Source organism: Mizuhopecten yessoensis, unplaced genomic scaffold, assembly GCF_002113885.1.
Source record: "Mizuhopecten yessoensis strain PY_sf001 unplaced genomic scaffold, ASM211388v2 scaffold5803, whole genome shotgun sequence".
Taxonomy (NCBI): Eukaryota; Metazoa; Mollusca; class Bivalvia; order Pectinida; family Pectinidae; genus Mizuhopecten; species Mizuhopecten yessoensis.
Genome location: NW_018406231.1, coordinates 568,338 through 588,495, shown reverse-complemented (window position 1 = coordinate 588,495; position 20,158 = coordinate 568,338). Strand labels below are relative to the sequence as shown.

Genomic DNA, 20,158 nt, shown 5'->3' with positions numbered 1-20,158 from the left:
GCAGACCTCCGGCACGAACTTGGATATGCTATTGTGTGCCACCCGGAAGTCGTAAGGAAGGAACCTGTAGCTGTTCTCCGTCGCCAAGAAGCGAAGGGTGATGGCCAGCTTCAGGCCAGGCTCCAGAGGGCGGCGACTCCTGAAACATAAAATGTATAGCATTAATATATATATTCAGCGTTCCTTGTCTGCGATGCTCTCAGCTTCATTGCTGTCTTCGGCTGTCTTTAGCCGAGGGGACTATTGGTTTTATATAATAGCTATATATTCAATTATAGTATATCAGTTCTATCTTCTTGTAATATTATGTATATGTACATGAAATTGTTCTGAATCACTGTGTCTTGATAAAGAAGCGGATCGCTCCGAACATTTTACAACCTAAACTTGTCCACACTGTTAGAATTACTTCTTTGCTCAATATATATATATATATAGCAAGGTCATGACTGTTGTTATAATTTTGCCATAACCAATACCTTAACCATTCCGTATCAAGGCAAGTTATACAACGTCGTGCTAATGCGCTGTCACTTGAAGCTGCTCTTGCAGCATCATAACCCGGAGCCCCCCCNCCCCCATCGACATTGGGCGGAAAAACTCACGTTCATCGCACTTACATCATGCGAGTGAGTAAGGACACCGTACGTGAGCAGCACGTGTAAGCACTGCCTCTGTACGATAACGTGGCAATCGCACGGAGATCGTACATTGTAAGCACGTACAACTCATTTACCACGTGTGCAACGTACGATGCACGCAACCGCTCACGGCCAGGCGTGGCGTGCGGGCCACGTACTTACACCTTGCGCAACAGTGCGAGTGACGTGCGTTGACGTACTCTCTCCCTGCTCTTGCCACTCACTCCCCACGTTTTCAGAAACACGTACGGACTAAAATTTAAAACACGCACGGTGGGTTGTGACCGGGCCTTTACCAGTGTTTCCGGTGACGCAGCATGAATTAGCGCTTGGGGAGAGTCATTTAAATCCACCTCGTCGAACTCCTGTGCTAGATTCCGACGTGTGGAAGACCGCACAGTTCTCCGTGGAGTACTTTAATCCATAGTGTTGGTTAAAGTCTATCGCAACCACATTTTACTTCCATCCCACCGCTGTCACGCTCTCTCCCGGGATAGGCGGCGTCGTGTTTGTCTTGGGATGGAATTGTGGTGCGATAGAGAACAGACACAAGAAATAACGTTCACATATTTATTAACTCCAGCGTATAAATTTCACAGTTTTCCATACACGGTTCACAACACTATTCATTTATCTCCCTTAATCCATACGTTCCCTTTATAATTCTTTTACACAACATCCACTTTCAGTCTCCATTCTAATGCACTAAAACTCTGAACTAGCAAAACTACAAACGTAACTCTCCCCAATAGTAGTGCGTGCTTTGCGTCATATAACACCCCAGTATTTATAGGTGCTAAAATTAGCTTACGCGACCATTGGCCAACGTGGTGATGAGGTGATGCTGTGCACGTGGACATTATTGATTTATTCTAAGCCTTGACCAGTACTTTAAGAAGTTACCTAACTTATCCACGGCAGTACCTTGGCCTTTTCTATATTTAGCGCTTACCAAATACATATCAATACTACTACTGTCCCGTTCCTGCCCGTTCCTGTAAATCGTCGAACCCGTATTCTACGGGTCTTTATATATAAATTACACTTCAATGTTTAAAAGAAGCAGTAGAGATCTAGAGACCAGAGACGTATATAACACATGTTATATACCTCTCTGTAGAGACACAACGTTACTGAGATATACATCTTTAACGTAATTTATACTTAACCCGTGCATACAATCAATATCTAAACGAAATCTAACAATATAACCACGGACTTAGATCTAATTCCTTGGTTGAGTACAGATTTTTTTTTAATATTTCAACACTAAATTTAATCTAACCTCCATGCTTGTTTAAAAGATGAGCTAGTAGCAATTTAACTGTCTACTAATGGTTTAATTTCTTAATGATCTATTTATCCCGAGTATAATTTGTGTTGTGCTTTTAGTAGTCATATTGATACCACGGTATTAGATGCTATCTAATTAGTCCGTGATTGATGTTACCAGATTAATCCGGAATTCATGTGACGATATCTGCTTTTCATTTTAGTATATTCCATCTGACTCTAAATGGCGCTTGAAGCGGGATGTACAATGTCGAATTTGGATGCGTTATGTTGACGATGACGATTGCTTAATGATGGATAACAACAGCGCCGATATCTCTGACAAACGTAATTCACATGTATCCGTTGCTTGTAGCGCAGGGTCACGTTACAATCACACACATATGCTTTACTGATATGGGTCACAACACACATAAACACCTGTGCTTGTAGTGTGTTGTAGCTATAAATAACACAGAAAAAATCATGCTTAATTACCAGCTGTCATATTTGCACTGAATGGTCCCATTGCCACTACTGAGTACTGTACACGCTGAAGTCAATGCAGAACAAAGTCAGTGATATGGTTTGTCCTTTTCACAAAAAGTTAGACATCAGAATTGATAACTATTTGTGCACAAATGTACTTCATTGTGTTATTTAATGGATTAATTGAAAGAAAGTGTTTAAAAGAACTTTGTGTGTTTTTAATTCACTTTATTCACCATTTCAGTAATACAATCGTTACTGAAATGGGTAACTGTTACCCAAATGCAGGATTAACCTGGTTAACGTCAGCTTTTTGTATCCTTTATAGTAAACAGGTTGTTTCGCACTTAATCTCATTTGCCGTAGGAATGTTTCTCCCTAACTTTTTTTCTTGAATTTATAAATATCATGTTCAAACTTACATTTCTCTTGAATCACGATATAATTTGCATACTGGAAGAAAACAACAGTATCGTTAACATTGCATGTTAAATGTGATAAGAAAATAACGCATTCCATTTTTTGCTTTACAAAAAGCAACACATTTATACACATTTTTTATAAAATTGATTTTAGTGATATAGAAGACTTAACTTGTGAGTTGAAACTACTAAAAATTAAAAGAACATATCAAACAATGTTTCACCCTATTTTTTTTGTTTTAGGGCGAAACAACCTAGGGCTGAAAAGGATAAATTTGTACATGATCATGCAACCAGATTTCATCAGCATAAAATTCTTCTTTGTGAAACATGAACAGTAATCATTAGAAACATTTCAAATGATATTTTTAACTTAACAATATGTGAAAATAAATGTTTAATTTGGTTTATAAATACTGAGATAATTTTTGAAAAATTGATTGTTCTTTTAATTCATCATCATGCATATCGTAATGACAGTCGGAAAATGACCCACAGGAAAAGGATTAACCTTAAAATTGGTAACAACAAGGTATTTACTAAAAAAACTTAAATGGAACAAAACTCGTCCTAAATAAACAGAAACTGTTTTAGTATAGAGTGTGACGCCCATGAGCATCAATTACAGCTTCACAACGTCTGTGCATGCCCCCAATGAGATTGTGTGTCCGGTTTTGTGGGATAACGTTCCAATTAGCTACCAAAGCTGTTCCCAGCTCCTGAAGCGTTCTTGGCTGAACATTTCTGGAAGAGAGCTGTCTGCATCAATGGGATTTAGATCCGGCGAGCGGGCTGGCCAATCCATTCGTTGAATAGTCTCTTGCTGTAGATACTGCTAAGTCACCCTTATTCTACATGGCCCAAAATTATCATCCATAAGGATGAATTCAGGGCCGATAGCGCCATCATAGAGTCCGACATTTAGGCATCAATGATTTTATCACAGTAAACTTGGGCCGTAATGGTACCATTATGGAAGACATGGAGGTCAGTTTTCCCACGGAGGCTTATGCCTCCCCACACCATCACTGAACCTCCGCCATATCGGTCATGTTCCACAATGTTACCTGCCTGGACCTGTCCCCAGGTTTTCTCCATACTCAACAGGCTTGTCAGTGAAGTCGAGACAGAATCTGGACTCATCAGTAAAATCTAATCGGTCCCCAACATGGCTGGCAGTTAAGGGAACTTGTATTGCTGGTCTATGTGTCCTTAAACCAGCATCATGAAGACGGTTCCTAACTGTCTGAGTGGCTACCCGGGTACCAGAAGCATTTAGGATCATTTTATAAAGCTGTGGCAGTCTGGAACCTGTGATGCCGTGCCTGTATGAGTAAAAATCGGTCTTAGCGCTGCGTTGTAGCCCTAGAACTTCCTCCAGCATGACGTCTGGAAGGGCTTCCGTTAGTTTGGAAACTATTCCACATTCTTGCCACCATACTTTGAGATACCCCAAGACCACACTTTAAGACACCCCAAGGTCTGATGCAACCTGATGTTGAGACATGCCATCTTGCAGAATTCCGATGCCCATATTCATTTCACCGTCATTTAACTGTTGTCTGTTTTGTCTTTGTGCCATATTAAAACAAAAACATGCAAAGAATATTCATCAAATTGATTTCCTTAACAATTTGAACAACGCCTTACTTAGCCTAGCTTACGCTTATGAAAGCTTTTACACGTGGAAAAGCGTGCACACACTTTTATGGTTGACTGAACACATCCTCACAGGACGATTCGCCCAAAACAGTACAGAAGGAAAATATAATATTGTTTCTAACATTTTGATTTTGTTTTCAAAATATAGGTGATCCTTAGCAAAATGTGTCAAGAGTAATATATATATTGGGGCGAAATAACGTTGGGTGAACTAGATTTAGGGTGAAATGACACGGTTCCGTTATATATCCCAACCATGGTGATCGAACTCATCGAAGGGGGAATTGATCCAATGCATGTCTTGAGCACAGGTACTGGCCTCGTAATACACCTAGCTGTTTCAGGCCTTATAACATAAACATTGCCCTAGTAAAAACTAAAATGACCCTGTTCCAGAAAACGAGCCATTTGGTCTTAACTATTCATAACATCATGCCAGGAGCAGTGAGTCTGGCTCCACAGGAACATTTTTTTTATTTGATTTATATGTATACATAATGTATCGCTCAGTATAAGTTTCATTACACTTCATGAAAAAATCTAAAAACTGTCTGATTTCAGTTGATCAGGCACTTTGCTGTCCTGGGGATGACAAGGTTATAAATCCCTAGTGGATTGCTGTCCTGGGGATGACAAGGTTATAAATCCCTAGTGGATTGCTGTCCTGAGGATGACAAGGTTATAAATCCCTAGTGGATTGCTGTCCTGGGGATGACAAGGTTATAAATCCCTAGTGGGTAGTTGGTGACAAACACATGGAATGTACAGAAATCAGTTTTAAGTACACTAGCTGCTTCGATTCTATGATAAGAAATAAACTTACTTGTATGATAGTTCATGTCCTTTAATATTATGTCTGATACCTGAGTCAAGAAATTACTAATGGTTAGACCGAGGAATTTGGACAAAGGTGTCTTACTTTGGCGCGGGACGTCCTGGGTTTGAATCCTGGTCTAAAGGTTTCAAGTCCTTGATTGGTTTTAATTTGAATTTTGCAGTGAATACAACTTTAGGGATTGACTTAAGTGCTGAAGATGTCCAGAACCAACCCGAGTTTTGCCAGCTGCTTTCTGTGCTGACCAATCACATCAGTAATGAAGGAGTATCAACTCTAGTGCAAAAAGATCTCCTACAGGTAGTTAATAAAGAATAATTATAAACAAGGATTAATCATTGATAGTTTGGTTTAATTTTACCAACATACTCTATGTTTTATCTATATATATGGAATGATATATATTATCAAATTATGTTATTTATATTTCATGGAATTAGAGTTTTTTTAACTTTTTTTATCGCAATAATATAATCATAATACATTTACTTCTATTAATTAGATGTTACCTTGCATGAATCCTCACCAAGTCAGGATGGTTGACTGGGTAGTTAGTCTGTACCCTGATAGTGAATCCTCACCCAGTCAGGATGGTTGACTGGGTAGTTAGTCTGTACCCTGATAGTGAATCCTCACCCAGTCAGGATGGTTGACTGGGTAGTTAGTCTGTACCCTGATAGTGAATCCTCACCCAGTCAGGATGGTTGACTGGGTAGTTAGTCTGTACCCTGATAGTGAATCCTCACCCAGTCAGGATGGTTGACTGGGTAGTTAGTCTGTACCCTGATAGTGAATCCTCACCCAGTCAGGATGGTTGACTGGGTAGTTAGTCTGTACCCTGATAGTGAATCCTCACCCAGTCAGGATGGTTGACTGGGTAGTTAGTCTGTACCCTGATAGTGAATCCTCACCCAGTCAGGATGGTTGACTGGGTAGTTAGTCTGTACCCTGATAGTGAATCCTCACCCAGTCAGGATGGTTGACTGGGTAGTTAGTCTGTACCCTGATAGTGAATCCTCACCCAGTCAGGATGGTTGACTGGGTAGTTAGTCTGTACCCTGATAGTGAATCCTCACCCAGTCAGGATGGTTGGCTGGGTAGTTAGTCTGTACCCTGATAGTGAATCCTCACCCAGTCAGGATGGTTGGCTGGGTAGTTAGTTTGTACCCTGATAGTGAATCCTCACCCAGTCAGGATGGTTGGCTGGGTAGTTAGTCTGTACCCTGATAGTGAATCCTCACCCAGTCAGGATGGTTGACTGGGTAGTTAGTCTGTACCCTGATAGTGAATCCTCACCCAGTCAGGATGGTTGGCTGGGTGGCTAGTCTGTACCCTGATAGTGAATCCTCACCCAGTCAGGATGGTTGGCTGGGTAGTTAGTCTGTACCCTGATAGTGAATCCTCACCCAGTCAGGATGGTTGGCTGGGTAGTTAGTCTGTACCCTGATAGTGAATCCTCACCCAGTCAGGATGGTTGGCTGGGTAGTTAGTCTGTACCCTGATAGTGAATCCTCACCCAGTCAGGATGGTTGGCTGGGTAGTTAGTCTGTACCCTGATAGTGAATCCTCACCCAGTCAGGATGGTTGGCTGGGTAGTTAGTCTGTACCCTGATAGTGAATCCTCACCCAGTCAGGATGGTTGGCTGGGTAGTTAGTCTGTACCCTGATAGTGAATCCTCACCCAGTCAGGATGGTTGGCTGGGTAGTTAGTCTGTACCCTGATAGTGAATCCTCACCCAGTCAGGATGGTTGGCTGGGTAGTTAGTCTGTACCCGGATAGTGAATCCTCACCCAGTCAGGATGGTTGGCTGGGTAGTTAGTTTGTACCCTGATAGTGAATCCTCACCCAGTCAGGATGGTTGGCTGGGTAGTTAGTCTGTACCCTGATAGTGAATCCTCACCCAGTCAGGATGGTTGACTGGGTGGTTAGTTTGTACACTGATAGTGAATCCTCACCCAGTCAGGATGGTTGACTGGGTGGTTAGTTTGTACACTGATAGTGAATCCTCACCCTGTCAGGATGGTTGACTGGGTGGTTAGTTTGTACCCTGATACTAAATCCCATCACTAACGTTTAAATACTAATAATCAAAATATTGATGTTTTAAAATTTTGATGCTTTTTTTATTTTATTTTATCATTTATGTCTATAAAATTTTGATTGAATTAGATGTACATTAATGTGTAAAACTTTTATGTTAATAAAGGATTACTCTTTTAACAATGTTCTTTGTACATTTGTAGGCAGAAGAAGAATTAAAACATGAGAAACACAGTTGGCTGTTACAGAAGATTCTCTACCACGAACTTGAAGAGCTTTTGCGAGATTATGATATAAAGTCTCAAGACACTGCACTCTCGACAGAAGATAGACAGGTATAGTATATAAAGTAGTGTAGGTGAAAGGTGTGGTTATCGTCATGTACCTGTGTTTTCTGGAAGAATTCAGGTACAACTGCCTAATTAGTTAAAGAAATCTGAAGTTTTAATTGAATTTGTTACCTTTCTCTCATTTTTATACACCCGTCAAATTTGACGGAAGTATTTTGGTATGGGGTTGTCCGGCCAGCCGTCTGGCGTAAACTTTTGTTTGTGCGGCAATCTCCTCCTACATTTTTTCTCCCGATCTCTTTGAAACTTGGTATACATGATAATCTTGATGTGAGGTTGTGTCTCCCTTTAAAAGAATTTTGATTCGACAGTTTTTGCAAAAATTATTGCCCTTTGTTCATTTCAGTATTTGATTTTTTGTCCAGATATTTTCTCCTACATTATGTACATTTTTTATAGCATATAGCGTATGTTATTCCGACTCGCAGTATTCTTGTTTTTCATGCATATCAGATAGCCATATGTGGGTCTAACATGTTTTTCGGGGACGAAACCACATCAATATTTTAATAAAGAACAGTTGGAGAAGAAATAATAGGCACAATTAATGCCAAGATGACTGTACCAATGAGATAGAATTTCAGGCAAAACTCAAGTTTTTACATGTTTGTATGTAAATATTCTGGTTAATGTGATTATAGGTCTTACAGTTCATTTCTTTTTGATGAATTGTATTCAATTTGTGGAACACTATATACATAGGCTGCATTTTGCATAAGGCTTATTGAATAAATCTCAAATTTTATGAAGTGGAAAAAAGTTACGATCCTGTACTTGTTACATGTGTTGTTGTTTAGTAACAACATTTATCTGTCTGTGTAGTTCCACACCATCCTACAGGAGACACTGACTCGGGCAGAGATCTCCGACTACCTGGACTGCTCTCCTGATCCCACGTCTACAGACACTCTGTTAGGTCTGAGTAAAACAGAACTGTCCCAGCAGAACCCCCACAGAAAGGTATATAAGTTAAACAACACAGCATATATAACAGGAAACTGAACTAAACTGCTAATTAAAATACTGCAGCTGGTTTACAGCGTGTTAACTAAATTGAAAGCTAGGTTTTAAAACCTTCAGAAGACTTCCCTTATTTTGCTCCTATGATTATTTGTTACTTTTTGGGAGTGTGGAGGCGGGGTTATAGTATTACCAGCATCTGTCCCATCCTGTACTGTCATTTTGCAACACTCTAGAGACTTTATTTCTTAACAAAAGTTTGATATAATTAAGAGAAATCTTCAAATGAGTGTGTGTATTTCAGGTTTTTAAGGTCAGGGTCATATAGTCATTGTATATATACATGTATAACGTTTTACAGTGATGTGCCAAACAATGATAAAGAACTCGGTAGGAAGCAGGAGCTTTCCTGTCTGATGATTTCTAGTTTGTAAGGTCTCCATTATTACACAACAATGAAACAGTTACGGAAGTAAGAGTTTACTTAGTTTAGATATGTCACCTTGTGTCCATTCCATTGATTTAGTGTTCAGGACGAGAGACTGTGTCCCAACAAAAGGCGGTTCGTCCATTACGAATAGTTTTGCATCCCAAAAATTGCTGACACACTAGATGCAATATTAAATTGTAAATAGTTTTTGTTTTACTTTATTAAGTACTCTAAACAGTGATTAAAAAATCTAGTAAAGATTTGTCCTAAAACAGAGTATTTAATTGATACTGCTGCATATTGTAACATATTTGATGTAGACCGTCCAAATAAAAGTGACATCAGGTCAAACATGTCCTATTCCATAATTACCCTGCCTTATATGATTTTAATGTTTGCTCGCCATTGCTCACTACAATGAATGATGACATACATGTATAACATGTTGGCCTTATATTTTTAGCATCTACCATTTATACAACAAAAGCTGATCCCGGACATAGAGAAGAGGCTGAGAGAGAAGTGTGACAGCCTCATCAACTTTCATCAGACTGGTTTAGAAGAGGGTAAGATTAGGGTCGGATTAGAAACAGGTCAAACTGACAAACATGTTGTGTTAACGGGTGTCTAATTAGACAGGTCAACCTGACCAAAATGTTGTGTTCTAACAGGTGTCTAATTAGACAGGTCAACCTGACCAAAATGTTGTGTTCTAACAGGTGTCTAATTAGACAGGTCAACCTGACCAATATGTTGTGTTCTAACAGGTGTCTAATTAGACAGGTCAACCTGACCAATATGTTGTGTTCTAACAGGTGTCTAATTAGACAGGTCAACCTGACCAATATGTTGTGTTCTAACAGGTGTCTAATTAGACAGGTCAACCTGACCAATATGTTGTGTTCTAACAGGTGTCTAATTAGACAGGTCAACCTGACCAATATGTTGTGTTCTAACAGGTGTCTAATTAGACAGGTCAACCTGACCAATATGTTGTGTTCTAACAGGTGTCTAATTAGACAGGTCAACCTGACCAATATGTTGTGTTCTAACAGGTGTCTAATTAGACAGGTCAACCTGACCAATATGTTGTGTTCTAACAGGTGTCTAATTAGACAGGTCAACCTGACCAATATGTTGTGTTCTAACAGGTGTCTAATTAGACAGGTCAACCTGACCAATATGTTGTGTTCTAACAGGTGTCTAATTAGACAGGTCAACCTGACCAATATGTTGTGTTCTAACAGGTGTCTAATTAGACAGGTCAACCTGACCAATATGTTGTGTTCTAACAGGTGTCTAATTAGACAGGTCAACCTGACCAATATGTTGTGTTCTAACAGGTGTCTAATTAGACAGGTCAACCTGACCAATATGTTGTGTTCTAACAGGTGTCTAATTAGACAGGTCAACCTGACCAATATGTTGTGTTCTAACAGGTGTCTAATTAGACAGGTCAACCTGACCAATATGTTGTGTTCTAACAGGTGTCTAATTAGACAGGTCAACCTGACCAATATGTTGTGTTCTAACAGGTGTCTAATTAGACAGGTCAACCTGACCAATATATTGTGTTCTAACGGGTGTCTAATTAGACAGGTCAACCTGACCAATATGTTGTGTTCTAACGGGTGTCTAATTAGACAGGTCAACCTGACCAATATATTGTGTTCTAACGGGTGTCTAATTAGACATGTCAACCTGACCAATATATTGTGTTCTAACAGGTGTCTAATTAGACAGGTCACACTGACCAATATATTGTGTTCTAACGGGTGTCTAATTAGACAGGTCAACCTGACCAATATGTTGTGTTCTAACAGGTGTCTAATTAGACAGGTCACACTGACCAATATGTTGTGTTATAAAGGGTGTCTGATTAGACAGGTCACACTGACAAATATGTTGTGTTCTAAAAGGTATCTGTCTAGACAGCTAAATGTGACCAATATGTGTAGGGTGTCAGATTAGACAGGTTTCAGATTATTAGAATACCATGAAGTTGATCTAACTAGATTTGCTAGTCATAATATTAAATATGTTCATTACCTAAACAATATAATTTCTACCACAAGATGATGTAGAGCCGGCCTTCAATCCTACAACACAGTTACCTGCCCTTGTGGAATCTGATAAACACCAGCTGCAAAAGACGAAGGCTCAATTGAAAACTGTGAAACATAATAAAGACAAACAGTTCTGGCAGTACTACAAGGTGAGTCATACAGTTCTGGCAGTACTACAAGGTGAGTCATACAGTTCTGGCGTTTGCCACTTGACTGACCATGTTAAGAAGTATGGTTGAGGTCAGGCCCCATCTGCACTATGGTTAAGAAGATTGATTTAGGTCAATTACCGAATAACTATTTATCCTACATCAGCTACACTTGCATGGTTTATGTATCTTAAAGGATGCTAATCACATTTGATGCTTTACATGAAAAGGTACTACTTATAATGACTGTTGTTGACTGTGATGTTGTCATATAATCTGCAGGTTGTTTGTTTAGTTGTGTTGGGGCAGATTTTGGAACAGCATTAATTGTACATGTATCATGGACTTCTGAGCTGTTGTCTATAAGTCCTTGGTTAAATAAGCAATGAAAAACTTACATTTCACTGACCTGCTAAAATTGATGATATAAGATTTTCCTGTGCATTATTTTTAAATTTTAAATCAGCAATATGTTCATGAATTCACAAAAAGATAACTTTACTGATAATTTACACATCTGAGAAGGTCGTCTTGGCAACTAATCCATATTGATTTCAATATCTAATACATTTCCTTATTCTACATCCAGCAAAATTACTGAGATGTAAATAATTTGTGTCATCTACAGACGCTGATAGACTCCTTGGGAGTGCTGGAGGAGGTGGTCGCCAAACATAGATTCCAGAACCAGACTGAACAGAACACTGTCACCACAGAATGGCTGGTGGGCAGGTGTGACGGGCTCTGTTTAAAGATCAGGTATACGGCCACCAACAGAACACTGTCACCACAGAATGGCTGGTGGGCCGGGGTGACGGGCTCTGTCTAAAGATCAGGTATACAGTCACAAACAGAACACTGTTACCACAGAATGGCTGGTGGGCCGGTGTGACGGGCTCTGTCTAAAGATTAGGTATACAGTCACGAACAGAACACTGTCACCACAGAATGGCTGGGGGGCAGGTGTGACGGGCTCTGTTTAAAGATCAGGTATACGGCCACCAACAGAACACTGTCACCACAGAATGGCTGGGGGGCAGGGGTGACGGGCTCTGTTTAAAGATCAGGTATACAGCCACGAACAGAACACTGTCACCACAGAAGGACTGGTGGGCAGGTGTGACGGGCTCTGTTTAAAGATCAGGTATTCAGTCACGAACAGAACTCTGTCACCACAGAATGGCTGGTGGGCCGGTGTGACGGGCTCTGTTTAAAGATTAGGTATACAGCCACCAACAGCACACTGTCACCACAGAATGGCTGGTGGGCCGGGGTGACGGGCTCTGTCTAAAGATCAGGTATACAGTCACAAACAGAACACTGTTACCACAGAATGGCTGGTGGGCCGGTGTGACGGGCTCTGTCTAAAGATTAGGTATACAGTCACGAACAGAAAACTGTCACCACAGAATGGCTGGTGGGCCGGTGTGACGGGCTCTGTCTAAAGATTAGGTATACAGTCACGAACAGAAAACTGTCACCACAGAATGGCTGGTGGGCCGGTGTGACGGGCTCTGTTTAAAGATTAGGTATACAGCCACCAACAGCACACTGTCACCACAGAATGGCTGGTGGGCAGGTGTGACGGGTTCTGTTTAAAGATCAGGTATGCAGCCACCAACAGAACACTGTCACCACAGAATGGCTGGGGGGCAGGGGTGACGGGCTCTGTTTAAAGATCAGGTATACAGCCACCAGCAGAACACTGTCACCACAGAATGGCTGGTGGGCCGGGGTGACGGGCTCTGTCTAAAGATTAGGTATACAGCCACCAACAGAACACTGTCACCACAGAATGGCTGGTGGGCAGGTGTGACAGACTACTGTCGGTGGAGTTGTGACTGAAATAATAGAGTAGGAGAAAAGTAATCACCCCCTACCTTGAGGGTGTTACAGAAAAATCCCAGACCCTAGGAGGGTTAGACAACCAAAAAACATCACCCATCGGTTAGAACATTTCTCTATCACACCCTCAAGATAGGGAAAGATTCTATTAGTCTCCTGCTTTCATCGAGAGAAATCAGCTTGTCACCCCAAGGCAGAGAGAGCCTCGTGCAAAACAGTATGCACTAAATTGTGATGTCATAAAAAGGCGAGTGCATGGTGTACAAATATGGCTACTGTAGGTTGAGTTGTGACTGAAATAATAGGCTGGGAGAAAATTCCCCATCCCCTACGTTTAGGGTGTAAATCTCCAACCCTTGGGTTAGACAACCAAATAAATCATCCCTCGGACTGGAGATTTCCCTGTCATACCCTCGTGGTAGGGGGAGATTCTATTAGTCCACGCCTACATGACTTATGCATAAGAAGTTCAGATTTGGTGTTGGTAGATGTAATTAGAGTAAGGATTCAAGATGAATTCTTTAGCCATACCAAGGTTGAGATGTGCATAAACCTGTTTTTTGGTTTAATTTCCATAAAATTATATGTAAGCAGCTTGATGTTTTATATTGATTCACAATGTATTTTACTTTACTTTGTCTTTTAACAATACCTTGCAATTGTATTGTGTTGGAATTAATCATGTTTACAATAGTCTAGATGTCAGTCTCAAGTTTGTGGGGAAACATAATCTGTCCGGTTCTTTTGACTGGCAAAAGCAAATCTCTGTGTCATCATTTTCAGAGATAGTTTCCTTTCAGAACGACAGATGAATTTGGTGTGGTGTAGGCTATGTGTGGGTAACAAAACTAAGGCAATGAGTTAGATTGAGTTGAACAAAATTTGTTTCTGATAAAGATTGAACAAAAAGCATTTCTGGAAATGTTTCCTACAACTTTGTCACTTTTAAGGATCACCGTCCAATTGCACTGTGTTTGTTCGTACTTTTAAGGATCACCGTCCCACTGCATTGTGCTTGTTCGTACTTTTAAGGATCACCGTTCCACTGCACTGTGTTTGTTTGTACTTTTAAGGATCACCGTTCCACTGCACTGTGTTTGTTTGTACTTTTAAGGATTACCGTCCCACTGCACTGTGTTTGTTTGTACTTTTAAGGATCACCGTCCCACTGCGCTGTGTTTGTTCGTACTTTTAAGGATCACCGTCCCACTGCACTGTGTTTGTTTGTACTTTTAAGGATCACCGTCCCACTGCACTGTGTTTGTTCGTAAATACAGTAACCTCCCCTTAATTTCCTTTTGAATATAACTGTAGCACAGTTGGGGTTCGGATATCTTCGTTGACTACAGTGGTACGTCTCTGTAGCTCATCTGTCATAGAGATAGAATAACGTCTGAAGTCCAGGGCCAGTATTCATGAAACCGTTCTCATGCTCAAGCATGGATTCTTTGCTCAAACCAAATTTCTTGAAACTCACTTATATCATGTAAAACAATCAAAAAGTCAAATGTTAACATTAAAAACAGTATCTGGCTTTAAGTTCCTTCAATTTTTTCCCAATCATTGAAAAAATAACATTTTGTTAATTAATTTATAACTGAAACAAGAAATTAGGCTTGAACATAAAATCCATGCTTGAGCATGAGAACGGTTTCATGAATACGGGCACTGGATTTGAATCCCATTATGGCTTCGTATTTTTTTTTACTGTTACCTTCATCAGAAAAATGACCAATGAAGCGTATGCACACAAAGGTGTAAGAGGTGAACGAGTTGTCCACAAAATTGATGTCGATTCTATTACGCTGTAAGCGTATGTACAGTAGTTGTTATATATGTACCAGCGTAGCGGAATCAACATCGATTTTGTGGACAACTCGTACACAAAAGAACTTTTCCTAACCCATACTTACCAACCTGAAGAAAATGTTTAGAAATATGTACATGTATACAAGACTTGTTATATTTGCCACAGATTGCTGGAGATGCAGGTCTTGTGTGACACGTACACCAAAGATACAGTGAAGGCCTTACATTCTGTCAGGTAGGTCACAGCTGCTCACGTTGAAGAATAGACAGTTCCTGATTGTTCTGACTGGCAACATTTGTAGATCTAGAGCAGATGATGGGCAAGGGGAGATAACTGAAGCTATAATAACTGTACACTAGGTACTGTTAATTCACAATTCTGTTCTGAGTTAGTGTTTCCTAATCTTTATAGGGTATTCATGGTTTTTGTTTCTCTTTTTAGCTCAACTGGCCCAAAGGGCCAAGTAAGGCTATGCCGTAGTGCAGTGCTCGTCGTCCATCTGGCTTTCGTCTGTCAGTGTCAACTTTTTAATATAAATAATATCTTCAGAATAACCTAAAGGCCTAGGGTGATGATATTTGGCCAGTAACATACTAGGATGAGGGGCTACCAATTTTAATCAAATAAGTGACTTTCACCGACAGTATATTCAAGATCACAGGGGTCAAATATTGAGAAAATAAATAATTTAATGCCCAGGTTGATGATATTTGGCCAGCAGCATGCTGGGATTAAGGTATACTAATATAGTTCAAATGAATGACCTTCATTTCTATTCAAGGTCACAGCAGTCAGTTGTCTTAAAAGCCTTTCAAATAACTTCTTCTAAATAACCAAAAGACCCAGGTTGATTATATATGGCCAGTAGCATGCAGGGATGAAAATTTACCAAGTTTGTTAGGTCACATGAGCTTTGCTCAAGTGACCTATTCCAATCACTTTCTGTCCGTCGTCTTGCATAAACTTTTTACATTTTCGACTTCTCCTTAAGAACCAGAGTGTGGATATTTTTTTTAATTTAATTAATTATTAATTAATATCAAAGTTTTACTTTTTACACAAACAATATACATATCAAATGTATGGATATTTCAAGACCGACTGGTCCCTTTGTCAAGTTATGCCTAAGTGAGGGATTCAGTATTTTTTTCACTTGTATGATGATTTGTTGAAATTATACATTTTTTATGTCACTTGAAACGGGACATTTCGTCTATCGATAGGGAGTGTATACACACTGCATCAGGTAGGGTGTAGATCTAGCTCCCTCCTCTGTTATGTCAGTATCCGGTGTCCCCCCTCATCTCTGTCGATGTTTTGAGTATTCCTGATTTTGATTTGTCTAGGTTTTGTATATTGTTCCCTTTCAACTATTTTGGCATCTCCCCGATTGACTACATGTATGTGACTCTGGGTGTTAGCGCGATCTGTTAATGCCGTTTTATTGTACTGGGGGAGGATGTTTTTTGCATGTGGATCTGGTAAATGTGATGCTGGTCATTTCCTCTATGCCAGATTTCCTCCCAGTTTTTCCTATACATGACAGCTGACAATTTTTGTATGGAATTAGATATACAACGCCTGTTTTGTCTAAAATGTCAGTCTTGTCTTTAGATGGCACGAGTTACTGTCTGAGTGTTGTAAGTGGTCTCATCGGGGTGCTGAAATTTTGTTTCCTCATCAACCAGGCAAACGCCTCAGATGTCGCCTTCACATAGGGTATTGTGATCCAACATTAACATTTGGTTTGGCTCTCATTTCTTTTCTTCCATCTCGGTTTTCTATTTTCTGTCTTTAGTTTTACAGCTCCTTTCACTTTGTTAATTGGCAAGTCGGGTCTTGAAACCTTGGCACACGTTTATACGTACATTGTTAGTGTAAAACGTAAAACTGAAGATAAGAATTAAATACTTAGTTGTTTTTCTTTTCTTTGTTATTATTACAGAGATCACTTAGACAGCAACTTCCGTGAGACTGATAAGGAGTTCCACCACGTCTGCCAGGCTCTACGGTCGTACGAGTCAGTAGGGATGGGATTCGATGAACTGGTGGAGGAATTCAGGAAACTCAAAGAAGAGAAAGATAATAAACAATGGGCGCTGACAGAACTACATCGGGGAGGCGATAAACAGGGAACAGTGGCAAAACCTTGACTGAAGCCCTGGTAGATCTCAACAGGGAAGGTGATTTACTTTGAACAGCATCCTCAAAATTCCAGGGATTATGCTCAAATATCTTTTGTACACCCCTGGAAAATGTAATGCCGAGATCCAAGGCTCTGAGTCTCTATATTCCACCTTGTGAATGCTACATTTAAACTAGTTGGATACTTTTATGTCCATCAAAAGAATCGCATGGCAGGGTAACAGTAAATTGTTAGGCTTTGAAATCTCCTCCTGAAATTTTAAAAGGACAGGTATCAGCTTAGCAATTTGTCAGTTTGATTTAACCTGAAACCATTCAAATAGTAGTATAACTAACTGCATGCTTTGGATTTTCTGATAACATATTCAAGGGCGTGCAGAGAACTTAGTGAGTGAAAACAGCTCTTACAAATTTAAGAATGACTGAATAGTAGGAAAACTTTGACATTGCTCTTAAAGAGTTGTTTATGCTGAATACTTATAAAACATTGACTCATAGCTTTTTACAAGAGAGGAACATTGAATGATAGATTTATGCAAGAGAGGTGATACCATAGCTCTCACCTAGCCTGTATGTAGGAGAGGTGATACCCTGGCTCTCACCTAGCCTGTATGTAGGAGAGGTGTTACTCTGGCTCTCACCTAGCCTGTTTGTAGGAGAGGTGATACCATGGCTCTCACCTAGCCTGTTTGTAGGAGAGGTGATACCCTTGCTCTCACCTAGCCTGTATGTAGGAGAGGTGTTACCCTGGCTCTCACCTAGCCTGTATGTAGGAGGGGTGATACCCTGGCTCTCACCTAGCCTGTATGTAGAAGAGGTGAAACCCTTGCTCTCACCTAGCCTGTATGTAGGAGAGGCGATACCCTGGCTCTCACCTAGCCTGTATGTAGGAGGGGTGATACCCTGGCTCTCACCTAGCCTGTATGTAGAAGAGGTGAAACCCTTGCTCTCACCTAGCCTGTATGTAGGAGAGGTGATACCCTGGCTCTCCCCTAGCCTGTATGTAAGAGAGGTGATACTCTGGCTCTTACCTAGCCTGTTTGTAGGAGAGGTGATACCATGGCTCTCACCTAGCCTGTATGTAGGAGAGGTGATACCATGGCTCTCACCTAGCCTGTATGTAGGAGAGGTGTTGCCCTGGCTCTCACCTAGCCTGCATGTAGGAGAGGTGATACCCTGGCTCTCACCTAGTCTGTATGTAGGAGAGGTGATACCCTGGCCATCACCAAGCCTGTATGTAGGAGAGGTGCAAGTGATACCCTTGCTCTCACCTAGCCTGTATGCAGGAGAGGTGATACCCTGGCTCTCACCTAGCCTGTATGTAGAAGAGGTGAAACCCTTGCTCTCACCTAGCCTGTATGTAGGAGAGGTGTTACTCTGGCTCTCACCTAGTCTGTTTGTAGGAGAGGTGATACCATGGCTCTCACCTAGCCTGTATGTAGGAGAGGTGATACCTTGGCTCTCACCTAGCCTGTATGTAGGAGAGGTGTTACCCTGGCTATCACCTAGCCTGTATGTAGGAGAGGTGATACCATGGCTCTCACCTAGCCTGTATGTAGGAGAGGTGATCCCCTGGCTCTCACGGAGCCTGTATGTAGGAGAGGTGATACCCTGGCTCTCCCCTAGCCTGTATGTAGGAGAGGTGATACCATTGCTCTCCCCTAGCCTGTATGTAGGAGAGGTGATACCATTGCTCTCCCCTAGCCTGTATGTAGGAGAGGTGATACCATTGCTCTCACCTAGCCTGTATGTAGGAGAGGTGTTACTCTGGCTCTCACCTAGTCTGTTTGTAGGAGAGGTGATACCATGGCTCTCACCTAGCCTGTATGTAGGAGAGGTGTTACCCTGGCTCTCACCTAGCCTGCATGTAGGAGAGGTGATACCCTGGCTCTCACCTAATCTGTATGTAGGAGAGGTGATACCCTGGCTCTCACCGAGCCTGTATGTAGGAGAGGTGATACCCTGGCTCTCCCCTAGCCTGTATGTAGGAGAGGTGTTACTCTGGCTCTCACCTAGCCTGTATGTAGGAGAGGTGATACCTTGGCTCTCACCTAGCCTGTATGTAGGAGAGGTGATCCCCTGGCTCTCACCTAGCCTGTATGTAGGAGGGGTGATACCCTGGCTCTCACCTAGCCTGTATGTAAGAGAGGTGATACTCTGGCTCTCACCTAGCCTGTTTGTAGGAGAGGTGACCTAGTCTGCATGTAGGAGAGGTGCATGTGATACCCTTGCTCTCACCTAGCCTGTATGTAGGAGAGGTGATACTCTGGCTCTCACCTAGCGTGTTTGTAGGAGAGGTGACCTAGTCTGCATGTAGGAGAGGTGCATGTGATCCCCTTGCTCTCCCCTAGCCTGTATGTAGGAGAGGTGATACCTTGGCTCTCACCTAGCCTGTATGTAGGAGAGGCGCACATGATACTCTTGCTCTCACCTAGCCTGTATGTAGGAGAGGTGTTACCCTGGCTCTCACCGAGCCTGTATGTAGGAGAGGTGATACCATTGCTCTCACCTAGCTTGTATGTAGGAGAGGTGATACCTTGGCTCTCACCTAGCCTGTATGTAGGAGAGGTGACACCTGGCTCTCACCTAGCCTGTATGTAAGAGGGGTGATACTCTGGCTCTCACCTAGCCTGTATGTAGGAGAGGTGATCCCCTGGCTCTCCCCTAGCCTGTATGTAAGAAAGGTGTTACCCTGGCTATCACCTAGCCTGTATGTAGGAGAGGTGATCCTCTGGCTCTCACCTAGCCTGTTTGTAGGACAGGTGACCTAGTCTGCATGTAGGAGAGGTGCATGTGATCCCCTTGCTCTCCCCTAGCCTGTATGTAGGAGAGGTGATACCATTGCTCTCACCTAGCTTGTATGTAGGAGAGGTGATACCTTGGCTCTCACCTAGCCTGTATGTAGGAGAGGTGCACATGATACTCTTGCTCTCACCTAGCCTGTATGTAGGAGAGGTGATACCCTGGCTCTCACCTAGCCTGTATGTAGGAGAGGTGATACCCTGGCTCTCACCTAGCCTGTATGTAGGAGAGGTGATACC

At 41.5% G+C, this 20,158-nt stretch overlaps 2 protein-coding genes across 4 annotated transcripts in view; one reads left to right on the top strand and one right to left on the bottom strand.

The window, feature by feature from the left end:
* The first annotated feature begins 839 nt into the window (after positions 1 to 839).
* Positions 840 to 17,991, top strand: LOC110451111 (HAUS augmin-like complex subunit 4). Of its 3 annotated transcripts, XR_002463035.1 has the most exons (11): positions 840 to 886; positions 2,138 to 2,261; positions 5,485 to 5,621; positions 7,566 to 7,697; positions 8,535 to 8,672; positions 9,566 to 9,668; positions 11,178 to 11,317; positions 11,946 to 12,076; positions 15,138 to 15,206; positions 16,918 to 17,661; positions 17,818 to 17,991. XR_002463035.1 is itself a non-coding variant. In XM_021498970.1 (10 exons), the coding sequence occupies exons 2-10, from the start codon at positions 2,195 to 2,197 to the stop codon at positions 17,123 to 17,125; spliced, it is 1,125 nt and encodes a 374-aa protein (XP_021354645.1). In that variant the 5' UTR covers positions 840 to 886; positions 2,138 to 2,194; the 3' UTR covers positions 17,126 to 17,991. The 3 variants fall into 3 exon arrangements, 1 of the variants encoding a protein (XP_021354645.1); XR_002463036.1 differs by lacking the exon at positions 17,818 to 17,991 and having other exon boundaries at positions 11,946 to 12,153; positions 16,918 to 16,935; XM_021498970.1 differs by having other exon boundaries at positions 16,918 to 17,991.
* The window catches only part of LOC110451125 (filaggrin-2-like), a 2,653-nt gene continuing 143 nt past the window's right edge, over positions 17,649 to 20,158 (bottom strand). The window contains exons 2-4 of the mRNA XM_021498986.1: positions 20,008 to 20,158; positions 19,549 to 19,665; positions 17,649 to 19,012 (exon numbers count right to left, since the gene is read on the bottom strand). Of these exons, the coding sequence (XP_021354661.1) occupies positions 17,649 to 19,012; positions 19,549 to 19,665; positions 20,008 to 20,035 (1,509 nt within the window). The 5' untranslated portion in view covers positions 20,036 to 20,158. The remainder of the gene's footprint in view (positions 19,013 to 19,548; positions 19,666 to 20,007) is intronic.